Source organism: Phyllostomus hastatus, unplaced genomic scaffold (assembly GCF_019186645.2).
Source record: "Phyllostomus hastatus isolate PE091 unplaced genomic scaffold, TTU_PhHast_1.1 phas_scaffold_385, whole genome shotgun sequence".
NCBI classification, from domain to species: Eukaryota; Metazoa; Chordata; class Mammalia; order Chiroptera; family Phyllostomidae; genus Phyllostomus; species Phyllostomus hastatus.
The window spans coordinates 13,127,598-13,153,388 of record NW_025334026.1 but is presented as its reverse complement, the minus strand read 5'-3'; the positions used below and the strand labels follow the sequence as shown (position 1 = coordinate 13,153,388).

Sequence of the window (25,791 nt, the reverse complement as noted above, 5' to 3'; positions counted from 1 at the left end):
CTCCAAACAACCCAATTAAAAAGCAAACAAATGACTAGATGTATATTTGCCTAAAGAACATAGACAAATGGCCAATAAGCACATGAAAAAGATGCTCCCCATCACCAACCATTAGGGAAATGCAAATCAAATCCACAAGATACCACTTCATACCTTAGGCTACTATCAAAGAAACAGAGCATAGCCAGGCTGGCAAAGATGTGGGAAATCTGAACTCTCATACATCACTGGCTGGAGTGTGAAATGGTGCAACTGCTATGGAAGACATTATGGCAATTCCTCAAGAAATTAAATAGCATTCCTACATGATCTGGCAATTCTACTTCTAGGTCTATACCCGAAAGACCTAAAAGTAGGGACTGATTTGTACAACCAACCATGTTTATAGCAGCATTATTCACAATAGCCAAATGTGGAAATGTCCCAAGTGTCCATCCACAAGACAAACAAGCAAAATGAGGTATTATATATGTACAATAACACATTATTCAGTGTTAAAAAAAGAAGACAATTCTGGCACACGCTACAATGTAGATGAACTTTGAAGAAATTAAGCTAAGCAAGCCAGTCACAAAAGAATAAATATTCTATGATTCCACTTATATGAAGTACCTACAGCATCCAAATATACAGACAGAAAGAAAATGGTGGTTGCCAGGAGTCGGGGGGTAGGGTACAAAAATGGGTAGTTTAGTCTTTGTAATGAACTCAGTTTTAGTTGGGAAGATGAAAAAGTTCTGGAGATGGATGATGGTGACACAGTTGCAGAACAATGTGAATATACTTAATGACAGAACTGCACCACAAAAAAAAAATGATTACAATGTCTAATTGTCTGTTATGTGTTTTTTACCACAATTTTTAAAAACTTAAAAACCACTACCACCGTTTTAAAAAACGGAATCAGTTCTGAGGAAGGGGAAGGGAGGCATTCTGACCCATTAGCCAGCCCTAGAGGGAGGGCTGTGCTCCACAGAACAGTTTGAAAACCACAAACTTCAGTGAAAGTGACAAAAATGGAACACTGGTTCACAGTACTTTTGTTAAATAGAGGCTAGGAATTAACAGCAGAGGTGGGGGGATGGGGGACAAAAGCAGGGCCCTCACTATTATAGTCTAACAAAGAACTTAATACAAGAGGCTGGAAGCAAAGGAAGACACGTCTCCCAGGCTAACTAAGCAGTCCTGAGTCTGGTCCGGTAATACTGCTCGGCATATCCAACAACACAAGCAAAACTGTGATAGTACAGGAGGTGGGGAGCCCTTTAAAGTCTGTGTATCATCTCCACTTGCTGGGAAAAGGAAAACCTTGAGACTGTGTATTCACCTCAAGGACTAGCTAGAAGTGGGGCAAGGAGGGGTCCACAGTGCTTAAAGAAAAAGCCCAGAAAACAACTTCGGTTAACTGCCTGTCTCCTATCACACATGCAAAATTAACAAATATAGTCTAGAGCAAGATAAGGAAGGATTCAGGCCCTGGCTGGTGTGGCTCAGTGGACTGAGTGCCGGCTTGCTAACCAAAGGGTCGCTGGTGCAATTCCCAGTTAGGACACATGCCTCGGTTGCAGGGAAGATCCCCAATAGGAGACACGCAAGAGGCAACCACATGTTCATGTTTCTCTCCCTCTCTTTCTCCTTCCTTTCTCCTCTCTCTAAAAATAAGTAAATAAAATCTTTAAAAAAAATTTTTTTTTTCAAATAAGGATTTGGGTTAACACCCCCACGAATACCTATGTTTGGGTAGGCATGTCTCCCTGGGGGAAAGCTGGCACCACCTTTGTCTGTCAATCAATATATAAACTTCTTCACCTCCTATCATCTACGCAAGTCCTTATAACCAAGGACTTGCTCTCTTGCCACTCAGGGGACCCCTGATCACCTGGCCTCTGGCTACAGGCCCTGTGGCTACCCCTCTCTCTGGTCACCCTTGCTTTTGCTATCCCATTAGAATTTAGCACTAATAAATTTTGCCTGCATGCTAATAGGCTTGCTGATCTGTAGCTCTTTACTGTGTCAGCAAGAACCAAGTTTCTCCTGTAACACTTGAGCTAAAAAGCACAGGGTTAGACTAATTTAAAACCAAATCACACTCTTCTACAGTCATAAAACTACATCTGCATTAACTAGATACCTTTGCTTCCTCTGCCATTTTTTTTTCTTCATCCACCTCTTCAGTCTTTGCTGAATCTTCACTTTGGAGTTTTCTTCTCTTTTGCTTGGGAGCCATGAAGCCTTGGAGAAATTTCTTTATGACACTGGCTTGAAGGGCAATCACACACTCACCAAAATCCTTCAGTTTCTCTAAAGAGACCACCTACAGGAATTAATTTAAAAATCAGATTGAGAGAAAGGTCTAGAGAAAAATGAAACTATCCTTGACTAAATTTAAATTAAACAATGGGTCAGTCATAACATTAATTTAATGGGCTTCCTCAGTTCAATAGATTGCTTATGCATTTAAAAGTAGCTGACCAGTTCCTTTTCCTCAATGAAGGGATCCACGAAATGCTGAAACTTGGTCTACTTAAGGAAGTTACACAAATCATTCTTTGGCTCAGTAAACTATGTGCAAAACTAGAGTCTCAAAGCAAACAAAAACTGAGAAAAAAATTAAAATTTTCTGACCTACTGGCTTACAAACTATCAGTCAGATAATATGCTTTACATACTTGACCTCATCTAAGTCTCACATTTATTTTATGGATGAGGAAACAGAAGCTAAATCACTTTGACCCAAATCATGCTCGTAAATACCAAACACTACCTTCTCAGTCATACAAGATATGTCAATTAAAAGACACTATTTTATAATCACAAAGAGAAATAAAGAACAATGAAAACCCAATGTTAGTAAGGTATAGTTCGGCACAAAGTAGGCAATTGATAAATATTTGCTAAATAAGTAAGAGTAAATGTAATATTTGAAAATGACAGTCATTTGGGTTGAATAATTCAAAAAATCATTAAAAGACATAATGATGTTTAAATTCTTTTCCATAGGAAATATACCAAGAATTCATAACCAGACTAATTAAAAAGAAAAAAGTTGCATATATAATTTGCTAATTCTAATGGCAAAGAAAAGAAAACACATACTCTTAACAGTGGAAGATTTAAAATCGTATCAACTCCATGGGTTATTTTTATACCCCAAAGTGATAAAAAGAAATGCAAAGTGTTTATAAATTAGGAAAAATGAGGGAAAAGATGTAACTGCTCATAAAAATCACACAATTATACCTGAAAGTAACATAATATTGTATGTCAACTATAGTTGAAAAAAAATTTTAATGATACACATGTAATAATGCATATACATAATTTGAAAAGACCCACAAATACTGTTTGGAGTTAATATGAACTTTATTATTTGAAATCAGTAAAAAGCATTTTACAATAGTAAAATGAGTATTGTAAAATTGATGGAGAGTATTCTCTAATCTCTCCAACTCTGACACCTAAACCTAACGTAGAATGTTGGGTCTCTCGAACTGCTTTGCCTATACCACTTATGGGTCCTACTGACCAGTAAATGAGAAGACTATAAAGAAGCTTTGAAATGTACCCATTTAACAGTATGACTGTTGCCCCAATATAAGCATAATGCCTCTAAGCTAACCTGGTACAATGACTGAATGAATAAAAGTAGAGTACACAGATATATTTCAGACCTTAAAAAACAGGTACCACATGTGAATGAACATGTTAAATAATGTCATAGGACTACGGCTCCAGGACCTGTTTTCATTCAACTTAATAAAAAACCTCTTTTTGAACAAAGACTCTGTACCAACTATTAGATTTTTCTGGATACCAGAAAAAGATGACAAAGTAAAAATACCATGTGTGTACAGAGAAGTTTAAGCTACACACATCTTTCAAGATAAACCAAAATTATCAGTTCTAGGACCATCAGGGGGAGTCAAGAACAGTATCCGGGAACAATTCCAAATCGGGTTTTGATGAGTAACAGATTTCAAAGGGTGTTTTCTTAGGGTTTTTTTTTTTTAATTGTTGTTCAAGTACAGTTTTCTGTCTTTTACTCCCACCCCAGTCCACCTCCTTTTCCTAGGTTCTTACCCGAGCTTCAAATTCTGATGTTTCTTCCACATAACCAAGGCCCCCCTTTTGTAACCTTGTTGCAACTTCAATAAGATCACTTCGAAGAAAGTTTAAAAGCTCCTGGTTGCCATCACAGGATTTTAGGCCCAAATTTGGTTTCCGGGCCAGATGAATAGAATGAATAATATCCTGGTACCTGGAAAGTTGGGGTGAGCAGGAGGGAAAATAAAGAAACTTTTAAAGATGGTCCATACATTTCAAACACTTGAATAATGTCTTATTTCTGTAAGATATATTTAGATTTTTTAATCTCTCCCTGGTAATTTTTAATAGTCTAGAGTTTCTTGCATGAACTTTCAAATTTCTCTTATTTTTTAAAGATTTTATTTTTTTTAGAGAGAAGAGAGGGAGAAAGAGAGGAAGCAAAACATCGATCGGTTGCCTCTCACACATACCCCAACCAAGGACCCAGTGCAAACCAAGCATGTGCCTGACTGGGAATTGAACTGGTGACCTTTCACTTTGCAGAACAATGCTCAACCAAGTGAGCCATTCTGGCTTCATTTTAAAACAAACTTATTTTATCCTGTATTTGATAATTCCAGTATATGAAGCAGGTTACTTTTCCTAGCTCTTATTCATGGTACCTAGTTTGTATATTTTTAAACTGTTATTTTTTTGTTTTGTTTTGTTTTTTACTATGGGTTTCTTGGAATTTTACCTACAGCAATCGTTGAGGCCTGGTTTGATGTTGTGCTCCTCCAGAGAGAAGGTGCATTTGCTTATGTCAGTTGCCAGGAACTGCTACCAACCCAAGACAATTTTAAATTATCTGCCTGAAATTCTTCACAACACAAAAGACAAATGATTTCAACTGAAAATCTACATACTTGCACATTTGTTCTTAAATTTAAAATTAACCATCTGAGCTCCCAGCAAGAATGACTCCGATAACACGCTCTATCCTGGATGGGGCCGTAAGCTTCACTGTTGACTTCCCATACCAAAATTAAAACTAAAACTGAAAGTCATTGAAGTTGAGTACTAAGTTCCCTATTCTTTCTTAATAATAAGGGTTTTTAATGTTATCTTTTTATTTTTTTAAAATATTTTATTTATTTATGTTTTTAGACAGACGGGAAGGGAGGGAGGAAGAGAGGGAGAGAAACATTGATGTGTGGTTGCCTCTCACACGCCCCTTGCTGGGGACCTGGCCAGCAACCCAGATGTGCCTTGACTGGGAATTGAACCAGAGACCCTTTTGTTCACAGGCTGATGCTCAATTCACTGAGCCACACAGTCAGGGCGGGTTTTCGATATTATTTTTCTCTAACTACAACTTCATTGTATCCCACTTTTTCTTATAAAGGATTCTTTCTAGATACAACATAATTTCCCTTTTATTTTCTTCTTCTTCTTTTTTTAAAGATTTATTTACTTTTAGAGAGGGGAGGGAGGGAGGGAGGGAGGGAGAGAGAGAGAAACATCAATGTGCGGTTGCTGGGGGTCATGGCCTGCAACCCAGGCATGTACCCTGACTGGGAATCGAACCTGCAATACTTTGGTTCGCAGCCCACACGCAATCCACTGAGCTACGCCAACCGGGGCTTATTTTCTTCTATAAGTGTTATCTAGGAATATATTTAACTTACTACCAGTTAAGATCTTTTTAATCACCTTTAAAGAATTTATTTATAATTTTTTATTGCAGTCTGATCAGAGAATGTAACCCGAAGCTTTTTGAATTTGTTGAGATTGTTTCTTTGGCTATGTGTATGAACAATTTTTATAAAAGTTCAATGGATATGACCAAAAAATTTAGTTCTTTGTGTTCCCAACTGGCCTAGTATTCTTTTGTACAGTTAAATTTTTTAATTGAACTTTAACAACTGACTGCAAACCCTTTAATTTAGATCCTTCATTGCTTTACATATTTTCTTATATATTTTTAGAGACAGGGAAAGACAGAAAGAGAGGGAGAGCCCTGGCTGGTGTGGCTCTGTGGATTGAGTATGGGCCTGCAAACCAAAAGGGTTGCTGGTCTGATTCCCAGTCAGGGCACATACCTGGGTTGTGGGCCAGGTCCCCAGTATGGGGCACACCAGAGGCAACCAGCAACAACACACTGATGTTTCTCTCCCTCTTTCTCTTTCCCTTCCCCCCTCTCTAAAAATAAATAAATAAAATCTTTTAAAAAAAGAAAAGAGAGAGGGAGAGAAACAGCAGTGTGTAGTTGCCTCTCGCGTACCCCCTACTGGGGACCTACCCCGCAACCCAGGTGTGTGCCCTAACTGAGAATCAAACTGGCGACCCTTTGGTTTGTAGGCTGGCACTCAATCCACAGACCCACACCAGCCAGGGCTAAAAAGCATTTTTTAAAAATAAATTTGAACCTAAAATGGTTTGTGACTTATTGTCCTATCCCCTTGGCCATCCCCAGAAGAAGCAACTCAACCACCAACAAGAGAACAAATAGATAAATTGGGGCAGATTCACAAAAACTGTAGTCATGGAATAATAGAAAGGAAAATACAGTTCAGTTATTTTAAAAAATGGATGGCTCTTTACTGCTGAGTAAAGAGCAGTAAGTCCTAAAGACTAATCTACACTACTTGAGAGCTACTAAAAAGTTCAAAACCAAGTAAAACAAAACAAGGTGGATATTTTTCTAATGTTCAACAATACCAAATGTGTGTGTGTGTGTGTGTGTGTGTGTGTGTGTGTGTGTGTGTGGTTTTGTTTTTAACCCTTACAATCTCTAACCTTTTACTGGAAGGATTTCATCTATTCTCATATTTTCATATTTAGTGAATGGAAGAAGTCCTTTCAATCCTATGCATATGCCAACCAAATTATTTGTTTGTTCATGCATTCATTCCTTCATTCATTTATTCAAGTATACAGTATGGTATGGTGGTGGTTGGTACCACACACATCTTAAAAATTTATTTATTTTTCTGAGAGAGGAAACGAGAGGGAGAGAGAGGGAAAGAAACATAAACTTGTTGCCTCTCACACACCCTCAACTGGGAACTGGCCCACAACCAAAGCATGTGTGCCAACCCTGGAATCAAACCTGTGACCCTCTGGTTCTCAGGCTGGTGCTCAATTCATTGAACCACACCAGCCTGGGCACAAATATTTTAAACAAAAGAAACATCATAGAAAATATTTTTTTGTGGTTCTATGTATGACAATTTCCCTTATTTGTTCTTAATTTTCCTAGTGACATTGGTATTAATACAGGATGATTATGATATTTTATTTTTCACATTAAGGAGTGGGCTAAAACCAATTATGATATACCCATAAAAGTCTGGCAAAATTGCAGAGCATGTACTAAGTAGTATTTTTCTTCTCTCTTCAATCAAATCTAAATTCAACCATGAAAGCATGCAGTCAGAAATTAAAAGTGCTTTAAGCCAAAACCTTGCCCTGGCTTTGATAGAAACAATGTCTAAGAATAGAAAGGACATTAGCAAACCTAGATAGAGTCGATGCTAATTTTGTAGACAAATGGTTTTTGTTTGGGGTTTTGGTATTTTTTTCTCTTTTGGAGATATAATTCACGTAACATTAAACTCACCATTTTAAAGCATTCATTTTCAGTGGTTTAGTGTTGTGGAATCATCAAAACTACCTAATTCCAACAAACTTCCATCACCTATACCTATTAGCAGTCACTCCCAATTCTCCCCATCTCCCAATCCCGGGGAACCACTAATCTACTTTCTATCTATGGATTTGCCTATTCTAGATGTCTTATATAAATGGAATCATTGCAATATATAGTCTTTTATATCTGGCTTCTCTGATTCAGCATGTTTTCTAGGTTCATCCACGTTGTTGGATGTATCAGTACTTCATTCCTTTTTATGGCTGAATTTATGGATATATGAACTACATCTATCCATTAGTTTATGGACATTTAGGTTGTTTTCATTTGTGACTATTTTGAATACTGACAGAATACTGACAGAATTTTGATTACCAACTGATGTGGAACTGCATGTGCAAGGGCCCCTAACTACAAGGGGCTCTCAGTGTGGTACACGGCATACATTATTCAGTGACTAATTCTGCTAGTCTGTATATACATGGTTTAAAAGAATATTTTTCCAAATAAGGATGATGTGCCAAGAAAATGCCACACAAAAGGAATATAAAAATTACAGACATTTATAAAACGTTAATAATTTTTATGGATAAGCAAAAACACCTAAGACCTTTATAATATCTAATGCTGAAGAGAAATAAGATGTGAGGAACAAGATGAAAATCCTTACCTCTTCTCTAGTCTTTCTTTAAGCTGACTTTCTCTTATTCCCTGAGGGTGAAGGCAACTTAGCAACTCATCCAGTTCCTTCTGACTATCACATAAAAACCTGTAGGGACAAAAGAGACCTGAATAATTGAGGGGAGAAATAAAAGTCAACCACTAAGAAAAGGATCTAGGGTTGATGGTAGGGATTGGAAGAGCAAAATTTCAAATTTGCTCACAGGGAGAACTAATTTATTATTTCCATGTGTAATGTTAATTTTGATTAACACTGAATTTTGATTAACATTGAACTTTGGAGCTAATATTTCCTACTAAAATATGAGACAAATTTCATAAAGTTAATAGGCACATTTAGTACATTTGTCCATATATCTTCAAAGAGTGAACTTATCTAAAAATAAAAGATAAATGGTCATTAAACCAAAGGTGATCATAGCTAAAGCAGTTATTGTGATCACAAAGTAACAGCCCTTTCAAAACCTAGCTCTCTGCCTAAAAGCAGAATCAACACAAAAGAAGATTAATGGCTATGCATACAATTTTTTAGTTTTTAATTAATGAAGATGAAAATCCTAAATACTTCTATTTGCAAACAGACTGAATAGCATTTCCAATGCTATGTGCTATCTATTACATACAAGGTTACATTACAGGGGGAAAATTATAATTCCAACCATTAGAACAAATATTTATCAAAATGTCAAGTCTGCTTTTAAAACAATGAGTTTACCTGTCTAAGAAATCTAAGTCACACACAATAATCTTAATAGATAATCAGCAACTCACTGGTGTTAATATATTAAATAATCTTTTAACATTAAAAAGAAAAAGAAAGAGCAGCCAGATGAACGCTCATATTACCATAGATTCTGTCCTTGTTTGGGTATGGTGGTCTCTACGGTAGTTTCTGTTGCTGGTCCATGTTGTGTATTCACACTTATATTTTTGCCTAGGTTTGCTTTCTTACCTAAGAAAAATTAATACATGAGGTTGAATGTCGTTAAATATCCAATTCCTAGTTTCAAAACTAAGCAGTACACAGTGCCAGAACTAACAACTAATAACACAGGTGCTGCCTATTAAATCCATCCACACGCATAATAGACGCTAACTTCTCCTAAATATCTGACATTTAGCACATTATCTAAGATATCTGTTCTCTATACAGGTGAACAGCTGCACAGTTCAAAGTTTACGAGTTTAGCAACTTAACATGAAGAGAAATACCTAAATAACTCTTTATATAAAAGAAAATAATTTACTTCAATGTTAACACAAAGACATCTGTGGTGAGGGAGAGTCTATTGACATATATCAACTACTAAAAACTTACCCCTGGAAGCTTCAAATGTCAGATATGATTAACTTTTTTGTAAACCAACTCTTATATACTAATATATGTGCTAATACAGATAGAGTTTAAGCCAACATTTGAAGCCTTACCTCATACTACAATTGGTTTGTTCCCCTGCTCCCATTCTTTCCCTGCAATACTAACAATCTTTTCTTTAGTCTTTTCAGTTAATTTTGGAGATACCCTGACATGCTGGGACTAGAAAACATGAAGAAAGCAACAACATCCACAAAGATGTAACAGAAGTGAAGGGACTCAGATGCCAATATTCTCTCAGGAAGCTCTGTGTAGGCCCAATTTCTAAGGACCGCCACTAAGCTCTAGAAACAGTCATGGTCTCTCAGCTCACTGGAATCTCTCGTGCCTGAAGATCCTGACTTCACATTTATTACTCTCAAACATAACTGCTCTCACCCGGATATTTACAGTCTACCAGAACTAGATTTTTACACTACATATTACAGTCTAATACTTAATATAATTTAACAGAAAAATGTCTTACATTTCAAGTTTGGGACTATGTATTATTTCCTTATTATCAAATTTGTGAGTTTAAAGTTTAGGTTATAAGTTTATCTAAAATGAAGAAAAACCACTTTTTTAAAAGTACTTTTTTAAAAAACTGAAGATTTCTTCCCCCCAAAACATAATCTATTATTTGAGAAGCAAATTTTATTAGATTATAGAAAACAGAGCTGGAAGGAAGCTTGTTGATCACCTAGCTCAATGGTTCAACAGGAAGTCATGGTGCCTACCAGGGGACATTTGGAAATGCCCAGATGCATATTTAGTTGTCATTATTGCCATCTATAGGGCAGATACCAGGGATAATGCTAAATATCCTACAACGCATAATTAACACCTGACCCCCTGCCACTACAAAGAATTATCTGACTTAAAATGTCAATAAAGCTGAGGTTGAGAAAGCTTGACCTAACCTAACCATCTGAATTTTTTTAATTAGTAAAAAATTTTAATTTCTTCCTTGAAGTATTATATAATTGACACTTGAATACCACAAAGGTGAGGGGCACAGTCCCCTGGGCAACTGAAAATCCATGTATAACTTTTTTTTTTAATTGTTCAATTATAGTGGTCCCACATGTTTCCCCACTGCTCTCCCCTGCCCTGAAAAAATCAATGTAACTTTGACTTCCCCAAAACTTGACTCCCTTCAGTACCCATGAGGGATTTGTTTCAGGCGCACCTCCACCCCCAGCTGATACCAAAATCTGCAAATGCTCAAGTTCCCTATATGAGATGGGGTAGATCAATGCATAAAGTTGGTTCTCCACATCCATGAACTCAAAACCGCAGAGGAAAAACAGTGCAGATATTTACTGGAAAAACAAAACAAAAAAACACAAACCCATATTTAAGTGGACCTGTGTGTGCAGTTTCAAACCTGTGTTGTTCAAAGGTCAACTGTATTATTTTCTCTCTCTACAAATATATAAATTTATATATTTAGAAAAGTACACTTCTGTATTTACTTCGCCAACTGAACATACCCATGTAACCAGAACCCAGACCAAGAACATTATCAGTCCCCCTTCACGACCCCCTCCCTCTGTTATTTTTAGTTAGATAGTCCTTGTTTCTCCTCACTAGAATTTTAGTTAAATCATAGAACTTTAGTTCAAAACTTTACATGTTTTGTTTGCTACTGTGTTGCAACACATGAAAAAATCGGTAGGCACATAAAACATGATCCATAAATATTAAATAAATGAATTTTTTAAATGGAGGGAGCAGACACAGCCTTTTTGGGCCCCTTATCTCAATTCTAACCCTTGAGGTACCTACAAAGAGGTTTCCAAGGAACAAAGTTTGAAACCTATGTGTGCAAAATCTAATCCCCAAACAGCTATTATAGTCATATAGATTTTATACGCGTAGTTTTCCAGCTCTTTATCTTTTCACACAATGCCTGGAATAAATTTGGTACTCATCCATTAGTTTCCTCCCTCCTTTCTGTGCATTTCACATCCTCCTACCCCAAATACATCTACCTAAGAAAGCAATAAAGAAATGTTACAAATGGAAAAGGTGACAGAGGACAGACAGCCCTTAATGTTTACCCTACTTGAGCAAGGTAAAATAACTAATAGATATACATACTACGGGGACAGTAATCCTCATCAGGAGAGCCAGCATGGTCTTTGCGGTGATGGTTGAATCGGTAGTCAATGCTGTCATGTACCCAGCCTTTTTCAATGAACAATCCTGGAACTTCATCCGAGAAGAGCCAGTATCTACAAATCACAACCACATATGATAGATCATGAGCACAATTATAGAATATTACTAAACAGTCATAAATATAAAACAAAGAAAACCAAACTTTTAGGATTTAAGACTTGTCTAATAGCTGTAATTTTTGTAATTTCTAATATTTCTTGACTTTAGATTCCATACAATGTATGTATTTAAAATATAATACAATTTTTTTTGGCAGCTCTCTCTATGGAGCACGCCTTTCCCTACCCACCTCCTGCAGGCGTATTTTCCTTGCCTCTCTCTCCTAAACTCTAAGGCCAAAGGCCTCTGTAATTTGTTTCCTGAGCCAGTTCTTCCACAGCTCACTTCTACATCTGTGACTCTCTAAATAAACTTTCTCTTATAGTGTGAATGAAGAAACAAATAAAATCCCATTTTTATTTTTTAGAGGTTTTCTTTATTTACTTTTAGAGGGGAAAAGGGAGGGAAACATCAATGTGTGGTTGCCTCTCACATACCCTCAATGGGGGACCCAGCCCACAACCCAGGCATGTGCCCTGAGAGGGAATCAAACTGGTGACCCTTCAGTTCACAGGCCAGAGATCAATCCACTGAAGCCATACCAGCCAGGGCCTATAATACCATTTTCAAAGACCTCTGCACCTATCACCATAATTTTATTTGTGGTATTTTAAGGACAGGATCATATCTTAATTTTGTAAGCCTACCATCTACACAATAAATGTTAAATGAATGTGTGATAAGTAATTCTGTTTTGCAAAATCCATGAACAGGAAAGTTTACATATTCTTAGCACTTTAGACAGTTTCCTAACTAGTAAAAATATAAAGGCCCTACAAGATGACAAAAAAATTAAGTTAAATAAGTTACCTATTATGGTTTCGATCTGTACCAATAGGTGTCCTACGCATGACTAGTTTTGCCTTGGCAATTCCCTCCTGGAATGCCTTCTCAGCAGCTGCTTTGTGTTTTCGTATTCGTTCCTCTTCAGCTTCCCGTTCTAGCTTCACTGTTAAAGACAAAAAGAATCAACTAGATTTTTTTTCTAGTAAATTCTACTCTTACTAATTAAATAACATAGGGAGTGAGAAGTGCCTCGTATAAAGGACAATTCAATCAAACCTTAGTTTCCTTCCCCTAATTCTAAGCTGTTATTCTAAGTAATGACACAGAAAGGCAGCAATTTCGATCTGGTCCTCCTATGTATTTTGAATTTGGGTGCTATCTTAGCCATCAACTCCATGCAAAATCTTGTCTCTCTGAAACTTAACTTATTAATTCTAATAACTAAATTGATTTTATTTTATTTATAATTTAAAATGTAACCTTAAAACTGTCCTTAAGTGGAATTAATTCAAACATTTCATGATAGGATCAGTCATTGGATCCTCAAAATGTGAGATGAATACAACTAGAATTGCTATTAAAAAAAATAAATTTCAATCTTGAGGAATATGAGAGCATATTAGCCTTGTGACAGAAAAAAAGAATTGAGAAAGCAAGGGCAGAAGAGCACTTGTGGAAAATAACAATTATTGCATACTAAATACTACTTTTCTATAATTAGCACTATTAAGGACACATACAAAAAGCTTTAATCAGTTTATGTCTGATCATTCATTATATAGGTTTAGTCTATGCAGACAGAAATCTCCCTCAACAACAAAAGCCCAGTTACTTGGCCTTGTAAGTTTTTCCATAACTTTAACAAATTTTTATATAAAGCGTTGCCATTTACAATGCCAGAATTTTTAATCCCGATCCTCTACTGATAACAACATCTTCAATACTGGAAAGATGCATCAATCTAATATTAGAATCTGGAAAATGTATCAATCTAGTAATATTACTTTTAAAAAGTTAAAACAAATCTCATCTATTTAAAACCATCATGGCATGTTACCTTTAATAAAGTTTTCTAGCCTGGATGGAACTATGTTCGCAACAATACAGTAGAGATCAGTACACAAACGTAAATGATAAAGAGTGATGGCTGAATCAAAATAAAGAAAAAGCTCCTTCTCCTGTAGCTACAAACAAAAAACAATCTAGGGCAAGTAATCAAAAGACAACCAAATTTAGTTTCAGTGGTTACAACGCTGCACTAGATATTGAAAGACCTGAACTCTACTATTCAAAAACTGGCTTTGGCAAAGTGTTAATACTCTTTGTCCCTTGTTTCTCCATATCAATGACAGAATATCATGGGAATGCAGAGACTGGTGCAGCCACCATGAAAAACAGTATGGAATTTCCTCAAAAAACTAAAAAATGGAACTGCCTTTTGATCCAGTGACTCTAATGCTGGGATTACACCCTAAGAAAACTAAAACACCAATTCAAAAGAACCTATGCAGCCCTATGTTCACAGCAGCACAATTTACAATAGCCAGGTGCTGGAAGCAACAGCCTATGTGCCCATCAGTAAATAAGTGGACCAAAAAACTGTGGTACATTTACACAATGGAATACTACATAGTAGAAAGAAAGGAGGAACTCCTACACTTCGTGACACCATGGATGAAACTGGAAAGTATTATGCTAAGTGAAATAAGCCAGGCAGTGAAAGACAAACACCATATGATCTCACCTATAATGTGGAACCTAATCATAAGACAAACAATCAAGCAAAATAGAACCAGAGACATGGAAATAAAGAACAAACTGACAGTAACCAGAGGGGAGAGGACAGAGGGATAATGGGAGGAACGAAAGGGAAGAGTTGTCAAGGAACATGTACAAAGGACCCATGGACAAAGTCAGGGGGAAAGGATTGAGGGTGGGAGGTGGGGGTGAGTGGAGTGGGGGGAAGTAGTGATGGGAAAATGGAGACAACTGTACTTGAACAACAATTTAAAAAGGGGCGGGGGGAGAGTATCACCTTCTAGCCTTATCCTGGGTTAAGATAAATATAACAGTAATACTTCAGAAACTCAAGAAACATTATTTCAGGTAAAATACACTGAAATGTAAAATAAAAAGAGTTCGTCTACAGGCTGTTTTATATGGGATGCAATTATACTGACTTTCAAATTGAAAAGTACATATATACACATTCTCACAAAATATGCATATATACATACATAGATATTTCAACGACCTCAAGTAGTGCAACCTAAAATCTGTTTTAAAATAAATATTACATGTATTCTAATTAAAGAACTAAGAAAGTTATTTGACTCAGCCTAAAATCTCTCACACATAATTTAACACTATTTCTAGATATCTACTCAACCCTTCACACCCATTTTGACAAATAAATAGTTTTTACCATCATTTCATAAGTTGGCAACTTTCATAAGGTTTAAAATTGTAACAAAGATCAAAATAATTCAGTCTTAAAGACAAAAATACTACTAAACTTAGTTTACTGTGAGTAACAGCAATTCTGAACAAATTTTGTGTACAATGTAAGATTAATCAAATAAGTCAATACTGTGATTGATAGGTGCCAGGGGGGGCTCATGAGATAAGAAGGAAGACAAAATATGGAATGAGGAAGGCGAGGCTGAAACCTTAGGTGTCAAGATTAATTTGTAATAAATTTAACAAAAGGAGTGCAAAATTTACATTCTGAAAACTATAAAATATTGAAAGAAATTTAAGTCTAAATAAATGAAAAACATCTCATTCATGGATCAGAAGACAAAATATCACTAAGATGGCAATAAATCTATAGTCCTAATGTACAGATCCCAAAACTCATCTATAGATGCAAAGCAATCTCAACCAGAATCCCAAATGACTTCTTTGTAGAAATTAACAAGCTGATTCTAAAATTACTATGAAATTGCAAGGGACCCAGAACTCAGTTAAAACAATCTTGAAAAAAGGGTAAGTTAGAGAATTCACGTTTCTCCTACTTCAAAAATTATTACAAAGAAACAGTAATCAAGCCACTGTAATACTGATGTATATAGATCAGTGGAACATAATCAAGAGTCCAAAAATCATCAGTCAAATGATTTTTGACAACGGTGTCAAGCTCATTCAATGGGTAAAGAATAATCTTTTCAACAAATGGTAATAGGACATTACTGGATAGCCACATGCAAAAGAATGATTTTAGACCTTTCCTCATACCACAGACAAAAATTAACACAAAATGAATCGAAGACCTAAATGTATACGCTAAAACTTTTAAGACTTTTAGAAGAAAACATAGGGGTAAATCTTCATGACCTTGGCTTTGGCAATGGATTCTCAGATATGACACCAAAACCACAAGCAACCAAAGAAAAAAATAGATAAATTGGACTTCATCAAAGTTTTTAAATTTGTGCTTCAACAAACACTATCAAAAAAGTAAAAAGACAATACATAAAATAGGTGAAAATATTTGTAGATCATGTATCTGATGGGAAAGGAATTAGCATCTAAAATACACGAAGAACTCTTACAACTCCGTAATAAAAGACAGACAAATAATCTAATTTGAAAATGGGTAAAAGGTCTGAATTAGCATTCCTCCCAAGAAGACATACAGATGACCAACAGGCACATGAAAAGATGCTCAACATCAGGAAGTGCTTATCAAAACCATAAGATACCAATTCACAACAACGAAAATCACATGAATAACAGGTGTTGGTGAGGATGCAGACAAGTGGAGAAATCAGAACCTGTATATGCTGCTCGTAGTAAAGTAAAATTATGCAACCACTTTGAAGAAGTCTGGCAGATCCTCAAATGGTAAAATAGAAAGTTACCATAAGACCCAACAATTACATTCCCAGGTATATACGTAACAGAAATGAAAAGATACATACACCCCAAAACTTGTATAGCAATGCTTATAGCAGCATTATTCCTAAAAAACAAAAAAGGTGGAAACAAATCAAATGTCCATCAACTGATAAAATGTGGTATATCCTATCAATGGAATAGTATTCTGCTATTGAAAAGGAAGTGCTACTGAAATATGCTACAATATGAACTACAAAAATATTACGCTAAGTAAAAGAAGCCAGTCACAAAAGATCACTTATTTATTATTACTTCATTTATATATTATGTCAGAATAGGCAAACCTAAAGAGACAGTAGTAGATGGGTGGTTGCTTAGATCTGGAGAGGATGGGTAGGAGGGGTGATGATAGCTAAAAGGCATGCAGTTTATTTTCTGAGATAATGAAAATGTTCTAAAATTGTGAACATTGCATATTATCTATGAATGTATTTAAAAACACTGAATTGGACACTATCAATGGAAGAACTGCATAGTATATTATTTCTTAATAAAGCTATTAATTTAAAAGTTCAGGTTTGATGATGCTATCGAAGTCTAAAATGTTTATGTTTTTGTATTTTAATTAGGGGAATATTAATATATAATTTGGCAACTGTGCAGAAGACTTGAAAGACCTTGTCATTCAATTACAATAATCTTTACAAGCATATGAGGCATAAGTAACTGGCCCAAAGAACATAGCTAAGTCAGAGCTGGAGTCTGAACCCATATCAGCAATTCCCAAGTCCTGTTATTTCCACTATACCTATTTGCGGATTTGGTCCAAACCAGAAAAGATGTCAACATCACACTAATCTAAGTCAAACTATCATTAACTGCAGAATGCGAAGCTGAACACTTCTGCTAGCATACTAGACCTTACTACATACATATTAAGGTCTGAATTATTGCATACAGAAATAACTACCAGTAGGTATGACAAATAGAGATTCTACCATTACCTCAGTAATTTCCTTACGTTTACTATATTCTAAAGAGCTTCCCTTTTTCTCTTAATGCAAGATTTTACCTTTCATTTCTCTCTCCTGGATTTCCCGTTCCTTCTTAGCCTGAATGGCAAGCAGTCGTCTGCTCTTCACAGTACTAATCATGTCTTCAGCTTCCATATCTACCTGGGGCTCAAACTTTACAACTTCTTTTTTCCTATCAGTTTTGCCTAATCCATTCTCCTCTTTTCCATTTTCTTTATTTCTGGCTTCCATTTCTTTCCGTTTCTGTTTCTCTGCTCTCTTCTTATCATTTTCTTCCTTTAATACAGCAAGCCGTTCCTTCCACAACTCCGCAGACATCTGCTGTCTGGTCTCCATGTGGTCTTGCACTGAGTATGTCATGAGAATCCGGTGGCAGAGTGCTGTCAAGATCTGTAGCTTCTCTTCTGATGTTAGCTCAAAAAATTCAGAGGTTTCCAGCTTCTCTAAGAACTCATCTTGTACCTCATTGTCCTCAAATGGTGCTGTATCTTTATTGTCCTCTGTGTCTGAGCCCTCGCTTTCCTCCTGAACATCAGATTTGCGCAAGCAGAGCCGCACCAGCTCTGAAACAGAATGCAGAGTCAGAGGGATTTCCGACAGCTTCATTCCCAATTCACCATAGTCTTCTGCTATTTCATCCTGTAATAAGGTCTGTAAGAGGATGACCAACACTCTATTCAGGTATAAAAAGCCACCCTTTTCTGCACTCAAGGCTTCCATAAGGGACACAGCAGTAATGGGATACTGAGCATCTGGTAAGAGTAGCCCAGAGTAACAGCTCAAGAACTCCACCACCATAGCCACATCCCCAAAGAGTGTGTTGGGCAGCCCTTCTGGAGTATCCACCAATCTAAATGCTGGGAGGTTTTTGCCATTTAACTCTTGGTCCTCATATCGCTTCTGTTTTTCTAGCTTCTCAAGCATTTCTTTCTCTCTCCGCTCTTTGGCTTTCTCCTTCAACCTTTCTCTCAACTCCTCTCGTTTCTTTTTCAAGTATTCTTTGCGTTGCTCTTCAGACATAGAGGCCCACCTCTTTTTGTGCTCTAGAAGCTCAAAGCGTTTTTGAACAATACTTCGCAATTCTTCTGGGAGACGAGCTCTATCTTCACTAGAGAGAAGACGAGCTGTTTTGGAGATAACACAGGACAGGGCACTCTTCTTGTCCTCCCTGTCTTTGTTTTCTTTGTAGTAGGCAATAAGGTGTAGGGCAGCAGGAGGCAGATGTTTATGAGGTTTACTAGAGGACCTGGGTGTAGTCCCAGAATTTCGTGGGGCTCGTGTCATCTTCTGAGTGCCTTTGGCCATATCCAACAAAGTCATCTGCTTCATTTTGGTTTTAGGAGTCTTCAGGCCCTTTTTTGGAGATCTGGAATTCCCTGTGGATTTCTGTCCATTCAGAATGCCTTTGCTTCTGCCCTTCGCTTTCAAAGGTTTGTCATTGTGCTTCCCTGGCTTCTTGGCAGGTGGGCCTTTCTTAGGAATGTGGAAGTTAGCATGCAGCTTGTTGGTAGACATCATCTTCATCACTTCTTCCAGATGCTCTTCCGGAGATTTGGAATTCTTTGAGTTCTTTACCTTGAGTGGTGAACCATTCAAGGATTTCTTCAAGTGTACATGACACCATAACTTAGGATTTAGTGGTGAACTCAGAGAAGAGTTGTCTGTCTTGGATTTCTTTGAGGGCTTCCTGTCTGGGGATCCAGTATTCTTCCTCTTAGTAGAAGGATTGAGAGTCATATACTAGAATTTAAGAATAGGAACAAAGTTAATTTTAAAAACTAATTTAAAGAAGCAATATTCAAGTATCCTAAAGGCCCTCTGGAATTTAGGTAAAACTACAAATTCATTTCTCTTCATAGACACTATGTCTCTGAAAAATCAAAGTAATGAAGTTAGCTAATGTTTTAGCCATATCAATATAAAATTTTCTTCATACCCAGGCTTAAATGTCTACACTCACTACTAGACAATTTTGTTATACAACTAGCTCTGTTTATACACAGATTGGAAGTTCTTAAATACTTTAATGAATTGCGAACTCTTTCCCCAGAAAAAAACATTATGCATACAATTTCAGAATCCTTCTATGGATCCCAGATGAAGAATAATAGCAACATGTAAGAAATTTAAAAATCACTGCTCTATAGCCCTCGCTGGTGTGGCTCAGTGGATTGAGTGCCAGCCTGTGAACCAAAAGGTCTGTGGTTCAATTCCCAGTCAAGACACATGCCTGGGTTGCAGGCCAGGTCCCCAGTTAGGGGCGTGAGAGAGGGGCAACTGACTGATGTTATCTCTCACACATTGCTGTTTCTCTCCTTCTCCCACCCCCCTGCTAAAAGTAAATAAAACTTTTTTAAAAAGCATTGCTCTTAAAAGGTAAAAAGGACTCATGGACATGGACAACAGTGTAGTGATTACTGGGAGCAGGGCGGTATAAGGGGACTAAATGGTAATGGAAAAACATAATAAAGATTTAAATACACACACACATATATACACAAAATAAAAAGCATTGCTCTCGAGACAGGGCTGAGTTTTTATCTTTAAGCCTTTGTTCTAGCTGGGAGTATTCTATCTTCTTAAGGTTTATGCTTCAAATTTACCACTTAAGCATTTTTGTCTAAATTCAGAAGCATATTTTCTTATATATCAGTAAGTATACTAACAACAAAGACACTGCTCACAAATAAAGAATCCTCATGACCCTGGCCTCACAGGTCCTCAAACTCCCCTCTGATCTCTCCCCGTAATTCAAGAATTCATATCCATGAATATATGAGTAACTATAAACCCTCTAAACCCTCAAGTTCATATAATGGTCTCTGATCATCCTCTCACATCTTTCTAATTCACTCCCTCTAGTACCCCAACTCTGTAATACTTCAATCTGTTAAGGACCTTAAATCTATTAATTTTATCACATTTTCATCATGCTCACACTTCCCTGCCCTTCTTCCCCAGATTAAATTCCAGTCAATCATTAATCAATCTTGCACGAAGCTCCACTTCTCTTGTCTCCCTTTCTCTATTTTATCTAGTCACTCTTGGCCTGCACATATTCAACTAAATATGACTAGGAAAAAGATACAATCACAGCATGTGGCATTATTTAAAGTCATAACCAAGTACTTTAAATGGGTCCTGAATGCCACCCAGTAATCACAGTATATTTCCTTAACCCATTCATTTTACACTTTCTTAGATACACATCTTCTCCTGTCTCCTCAAACCTCTTCAGTGGTGTCCAACCCATGGCCCAAGACAGATGAATGTGGCCAAACACAAAATCATAAATTTACTTAAAACATGAGATTTTTTTTGTGATTATGTGTTGCAATGTATTTAACGTGTGACCCAAGACAACTCTTCTTCTTCCGGTGTGGCCCTGAGATGCCAAAAGGCTGGTCACCCCTGCACCTTATTCCTATTATACAGAATTTGTTAATAAGTTAGAACCAGTCAACTTGTCATTAATACCACTGTTTCTGAGTATTTAAAAAAAAACACTTGATTTCTATGCTTTAAAAAATACAGTTAAAAAGAAAACAAACAACTGGCAGCTAAAACACAAAGTAAACACATAACAGCCAGCAATGAAAAGGTACAGCCAATTTCAAAAAAATGTACTGTCTCAAGTGATTAAGAGAAAGACTAGGTAATATCTAAAATACTTAAATTCTAAAAAACTTCTGGTTTTTGAGTGGAAGGAACTAACTTGATAACAGCAACATATAAAGAAGCAGTCTGGAGGCAGTGGGTAAGACAAATTAGTGTGAAATGAGACTGCAGGCAAGGAAACACCTAAAGGCTATCAAATATGAAATTATGAGCCCTTTTAAAAAGGCTATAGGGAAATGGCTATGATGAAATAAATCCCAGAGATGATACAGAATAACACCTAGGCTCTTGTTAGGGATAAACAAACAGGTGTAATAAAACTTAACAAGCTACACTACAATGCCAATTTTACAAACATTAAGAATATAATTAGAACCCTGGCCAGGTGGCTCATCATCCCATAAACCAAAAGGTTGTGGGTTCAATCCTGGATTAGGGCACATACCTAGGTTGCAGGTTTGATCCCTGGTTGGAGCATGTATAGGAAGCAATCAATGTTTCTCTCTCTCCCTTCCCCCCTCTCTAAAATCAATAAAAACATGTATCTTCTGGTGAAAATTTTAAAAAATTCTTTAACAAAGAAAATATAACCAGAAAAACAAACTCACAGAACCAAGGTAGCACAAAAGGTATAAATATGGTATGCAATTCCAGTAAGTGGGCTTATACTTAAGAAATCCTTCTTCTGGCCGAGTTCTATAACTTTAAAGGCCAACCTGCCTTTTAAGAATTATAGGCAATTGCAGGTTACTACTCCTCCAGCTGGCGGTTTTTGGTGCCTGTCTAAAATTTGTTGTTCCTCAACTATCATCCTCAGTATGGATGACAAAGTGATTTTGTAGTTTACAAAACAGAAACACTATCAGTGCTTCAAGAGATGCTTTTCACAGTAGAATTTCCCAGTTCTTGTTCCCCAGAAATAAATTTCAAAAGGTTAAAAACAATAAGCAAAAATAACTAATGCAAGATTCCATTTTCCTTGTGGACAATGACAGTACCAATACTCCAAAGAGAACCAGATTTCAAGACCATTCTAAAAAACACAGAGCCCTGGCTGGTGCAGCTCAGTGGATTGAGTGCCAGCCTTGGAACCAAAGGGTCATTGGTTCAATTCCCACTCAGGGCTCATGCCTGGGTTGCAGGCCAGGTCCCCAATAAGGGTGTGCAAGAGACAACCACGCATTGATGTTTCCCTTCCTCTCTTTCTCACTCCCTTCCCCTGTCTAAAAATAAATAACATCTTTAAACAAATCATACAGCTCCTATTTTCAATCTTTTTCATCTCATGGCACGTATAAACTAATTACTAAAATTCTGCAGCACACCCCAAAAAATACTGTTCTTGCCAATCTAACAAAAAGGTAGGTATAATTTTGATTCATTCACACCAGACAACTATTGTTGTGTTGGCTGTTATTTTTTCACTTGACAGTCTAAGGGAAAAGAGGTCAGTGACTCTGACCTCTTAAGTCTGGTACTGGATGTTTTAAAAATTCTTTCAGCACACCAGTGTGCCACAGCACATGGATTGAAAATTGCTGTCATATATAAGACTGAACACTATCCTGCCAGAAATTAAAGATAAATATGTGCCTCCCAAGAGTTAACCATCTTCTTCAATAGCGTTGGAAAATCTTCAGAGTACCGACACACAGATTGCCATTTTTTCTAATAATCAGGGTGACAGGTTATATTTAAAGTCATTCTAAAATGAAATTTATCACTAAAAAGGAGACTAATGTGAGACTTTCATTTTCACTGTTTTAAAATGGTCTATTTAATTGGGTCACTTAATTTACTGGTTTCATTTCTTTCTATTTAAAAAGTCAAATTCAGTATTCAGTTACTTTAAATTTCTTCTACTTAGAAGCATTGTGTTATTCAGAAATGATGCAAGAAAAAGCTGGGATGGCTTAACCATGAAGGGGTACAGTTACCTACCCATTTTCATTCATAAGGTGTGTTTTTTGCCAAGTCACACTGTGTAATTTTTTTTCTCTTAAAAATGAAAGAAATTTAACTCACCCAACCCCCTCCCAACAGGCCAGCTCCCCGAGTGAGCAGTCCTTCAGTAACTGGATCTCAGCATAGGGCATGCTGGGGGCAATCACAGCCAAATGGGAGCCGGCATGGCTGGACTCAGGGGAATCTGAAAAAGTATAAAACCACTTATGTGCTAAGGGTCTTCCCTAACCCCCATTCAACATAAGTCATCTTCTGGAATAATGACTAGGAAGGGAGAAAAAAAATGGGCAGCTGGATTGACAGTATTAAAGTTTTCCCTTCCTAATTGCTAAATGTGAAAAAATATTTCTACCTTAGCAACATGAGAGGCTGTAAGAAAAACAGTATATACAATACTATACTTATTCCCTATCACCTGGAAGAAACCAATACCACAAATAAGAAAATCTGGTAAATAAGATAAAAATTTAAAAAATCTTTAAAGCAGCTCATTCAGATGCTAAATTTAACTTAATAGAAGCAGCAAGAACCATAAATTAGAAAATTTTGGCACTCTATAATCCAACTTTTATTTCATTCTTCTCATTCACCCAAGGAATCATGTTAGAGGAGTTTCAATGCAACATTCACATATCAGTCTTGTCTCAATCTCCAGAGGCCTTTATTAGTGAATTTGTGAAACTACTATAAAATATTCTTTTAATATTTTATTTATTTTTAGAGAGAGGGGAAAGGAGGGAGAAAGAGAAGGAGAGAACATCAATTGGTTGCCTCTCACATACGCCCAACTGGGGACCCAGCCTGCAACCCAGGCATGGGTCCTGACTGGGAATCAAACCAGCAATCTTGTGGTCTGCAGGCCAGCTCTCAATCTACTGAGCCACACCAGCCAGGGTAAATAAGACACATCTTTTAAAATATACACTAATTACATCATGTGCCTTGCAGTGTAACTCATTTGAGAAGAATACAACATCATTTCTGTAGTATTTCTACCAAAAATTCATAGCCTGAATCTAATCATAAGGAAATAAACTGAAATTAAGGAGTATAATAATTGGTTTGTATCTTCAAAAACAATAAGGTTTTTAAAAGACAAAGAAAAGCTGAGGGGCTAGGTAAATAGATCCTCATTGAAACCAAAACAAAAAAAAATGGGGGGGGGGGCTAAAAAGACATTAACTATGATAAATGGCGAAATGTAGGTCAACAGTATTGATTCAATGTTAGTCTACTGATTTTGATAACCGTACTTGAGTTGTATTAGAAAATATTCTTGTCTTTAGGAATCACATAATGAAGTATTTTATAAAAGAACATCCTGTCTTACAACCTACTCTCAAATGTCTCAGAAAAAAATACTGTGCGTATGTATATAAAGAAAGAAAATAATAAAACAAATGTGGTAACAACATTTGACAAATCAAGGTGAAGAGTACAATCTACTTGAAGGGAAATTCTTTATTGTATTTTGTCAACTCTTCTATGTGAGATTATTTCAAAATAAAATGTTTGTAAAATGTTTTAAGAGGAGTACTACTCGGCCATAAAAAAGACGAAAATTTTAGGGAGTGGAGGGATTGAGCAGAAAGGAAAAAGGACTCATAGACATGGACAACAGTGTGGTGACTGATGGCGGGAGGGGAGTACAAGGGGACTAAGTGGTAATGGAAAAAAAAAATACGATCGAGATTGAATTTAAAAAATGAATAAATAAAATGTATTAAGAACCATAATAAATTAGCCCACATTATTTCAGGATTCCAAATGTCTTTAAAAGTGTTATTTTCTTGTTATGTCTCTATCCAAAAGCTTCCCCACCAGGATGTAACAGTTGAAACTAGGAGTTCTAGTTTTAACTAGATAGGATAGGATTATGGATAGGATAATAAAACACTAAAGCTGTACGTATTACAAGAAGGAAATGAGCTAAGATAGCTGATTTCATCTTAAATGAGTTATTACCCAACTACCTTATTAATCATTCCCCCAAGTCATTAGGCCTATAAAAAACTGTTATCCCTAAACTCTACTGTCAGTAGCATTTTTCTCAACAAGCAGAATTTCTTAAAGAAATGAATTCACTAGCCACTTACCTATATTTTAGACCTAACAATATAAAATGAGTAAGAGCTTGTTCTGAAGTCATTTATATTTTCGAGTTTGCAAAACAACACAACACCCTCATCATCCCACTCAATCCTACTCAAATGACACTCAAAATTCCCTACTTCTAAATTAATTTTCCTCTGACACTTCAGCTCTCCCCATCACTCCTTTCCTAAAAAAATTACTCAGAACTCACCTCCTCTCTCCAAGCCTCATCTCTTAACAATAGTTGTAGTTCAGCAGCCTAATAATAGAACATTAAATTCTACAAAATCAAAGACAACAAAGACAGAAAACCTTTTTTTTACCTACTGCCTTTAAGATAGGTGGAACATGTGTGATCTCTCATTTTTAATGCATTAAATGAAGTAAGTATCCAAAAGCACTGTTTTACAGTCTATTTTTCTATGTCTTTACTGTATTGTCTTGGCTAAGATGCC

At 36.5% G+C, this 25,791-nt stretch overlaps 1 protein-coding gene across 2 annotated transcripts in view; it reads right to left on the bottom strand.

Moving 5' to 3' along the window:
• BAZ1B (bromodomain adjacent to zinc finger domain 1B) overlaps positions 1-25,791 on the bottom strand; it is a 75,612-nt gene that overhangs the window by 16,361 nt on the left and 33,460 nt on the right. For both annotated transcript variants that reach the window (XM_045819414.1, XM_045819416.1), the window contains exons 7-13: positions 17,698-19,399; positions 12,810-12,948; positions 11,820-11,953; positions 9,206-9,311; positions 8,349-8,447; positions 4,081-4,258; positions 2,132-2,314 (exon numbers count right to left, since the gene is read on the bottom strand). In XM_045819414.1, coding sequence (XP_045675370.1) covers positions 2,132-2,314; positions 4,081-4,258; positions 8,349-8,447; positions 9,206-9,311; positions 11,820-11,953; positions 12,810-12,948; positions 17,698-19,399 — 2,541 coding nt within the window. The remainder of the gene's footprint in view (positions 1-2,131; positions 2,315-4,080; positions 4,259-8,348; positions 8,448-9,205; positions 9,312-11,819; positions 11,954-12,809; positions 12,949-17,697; positions 19,400-25,791) is intronic.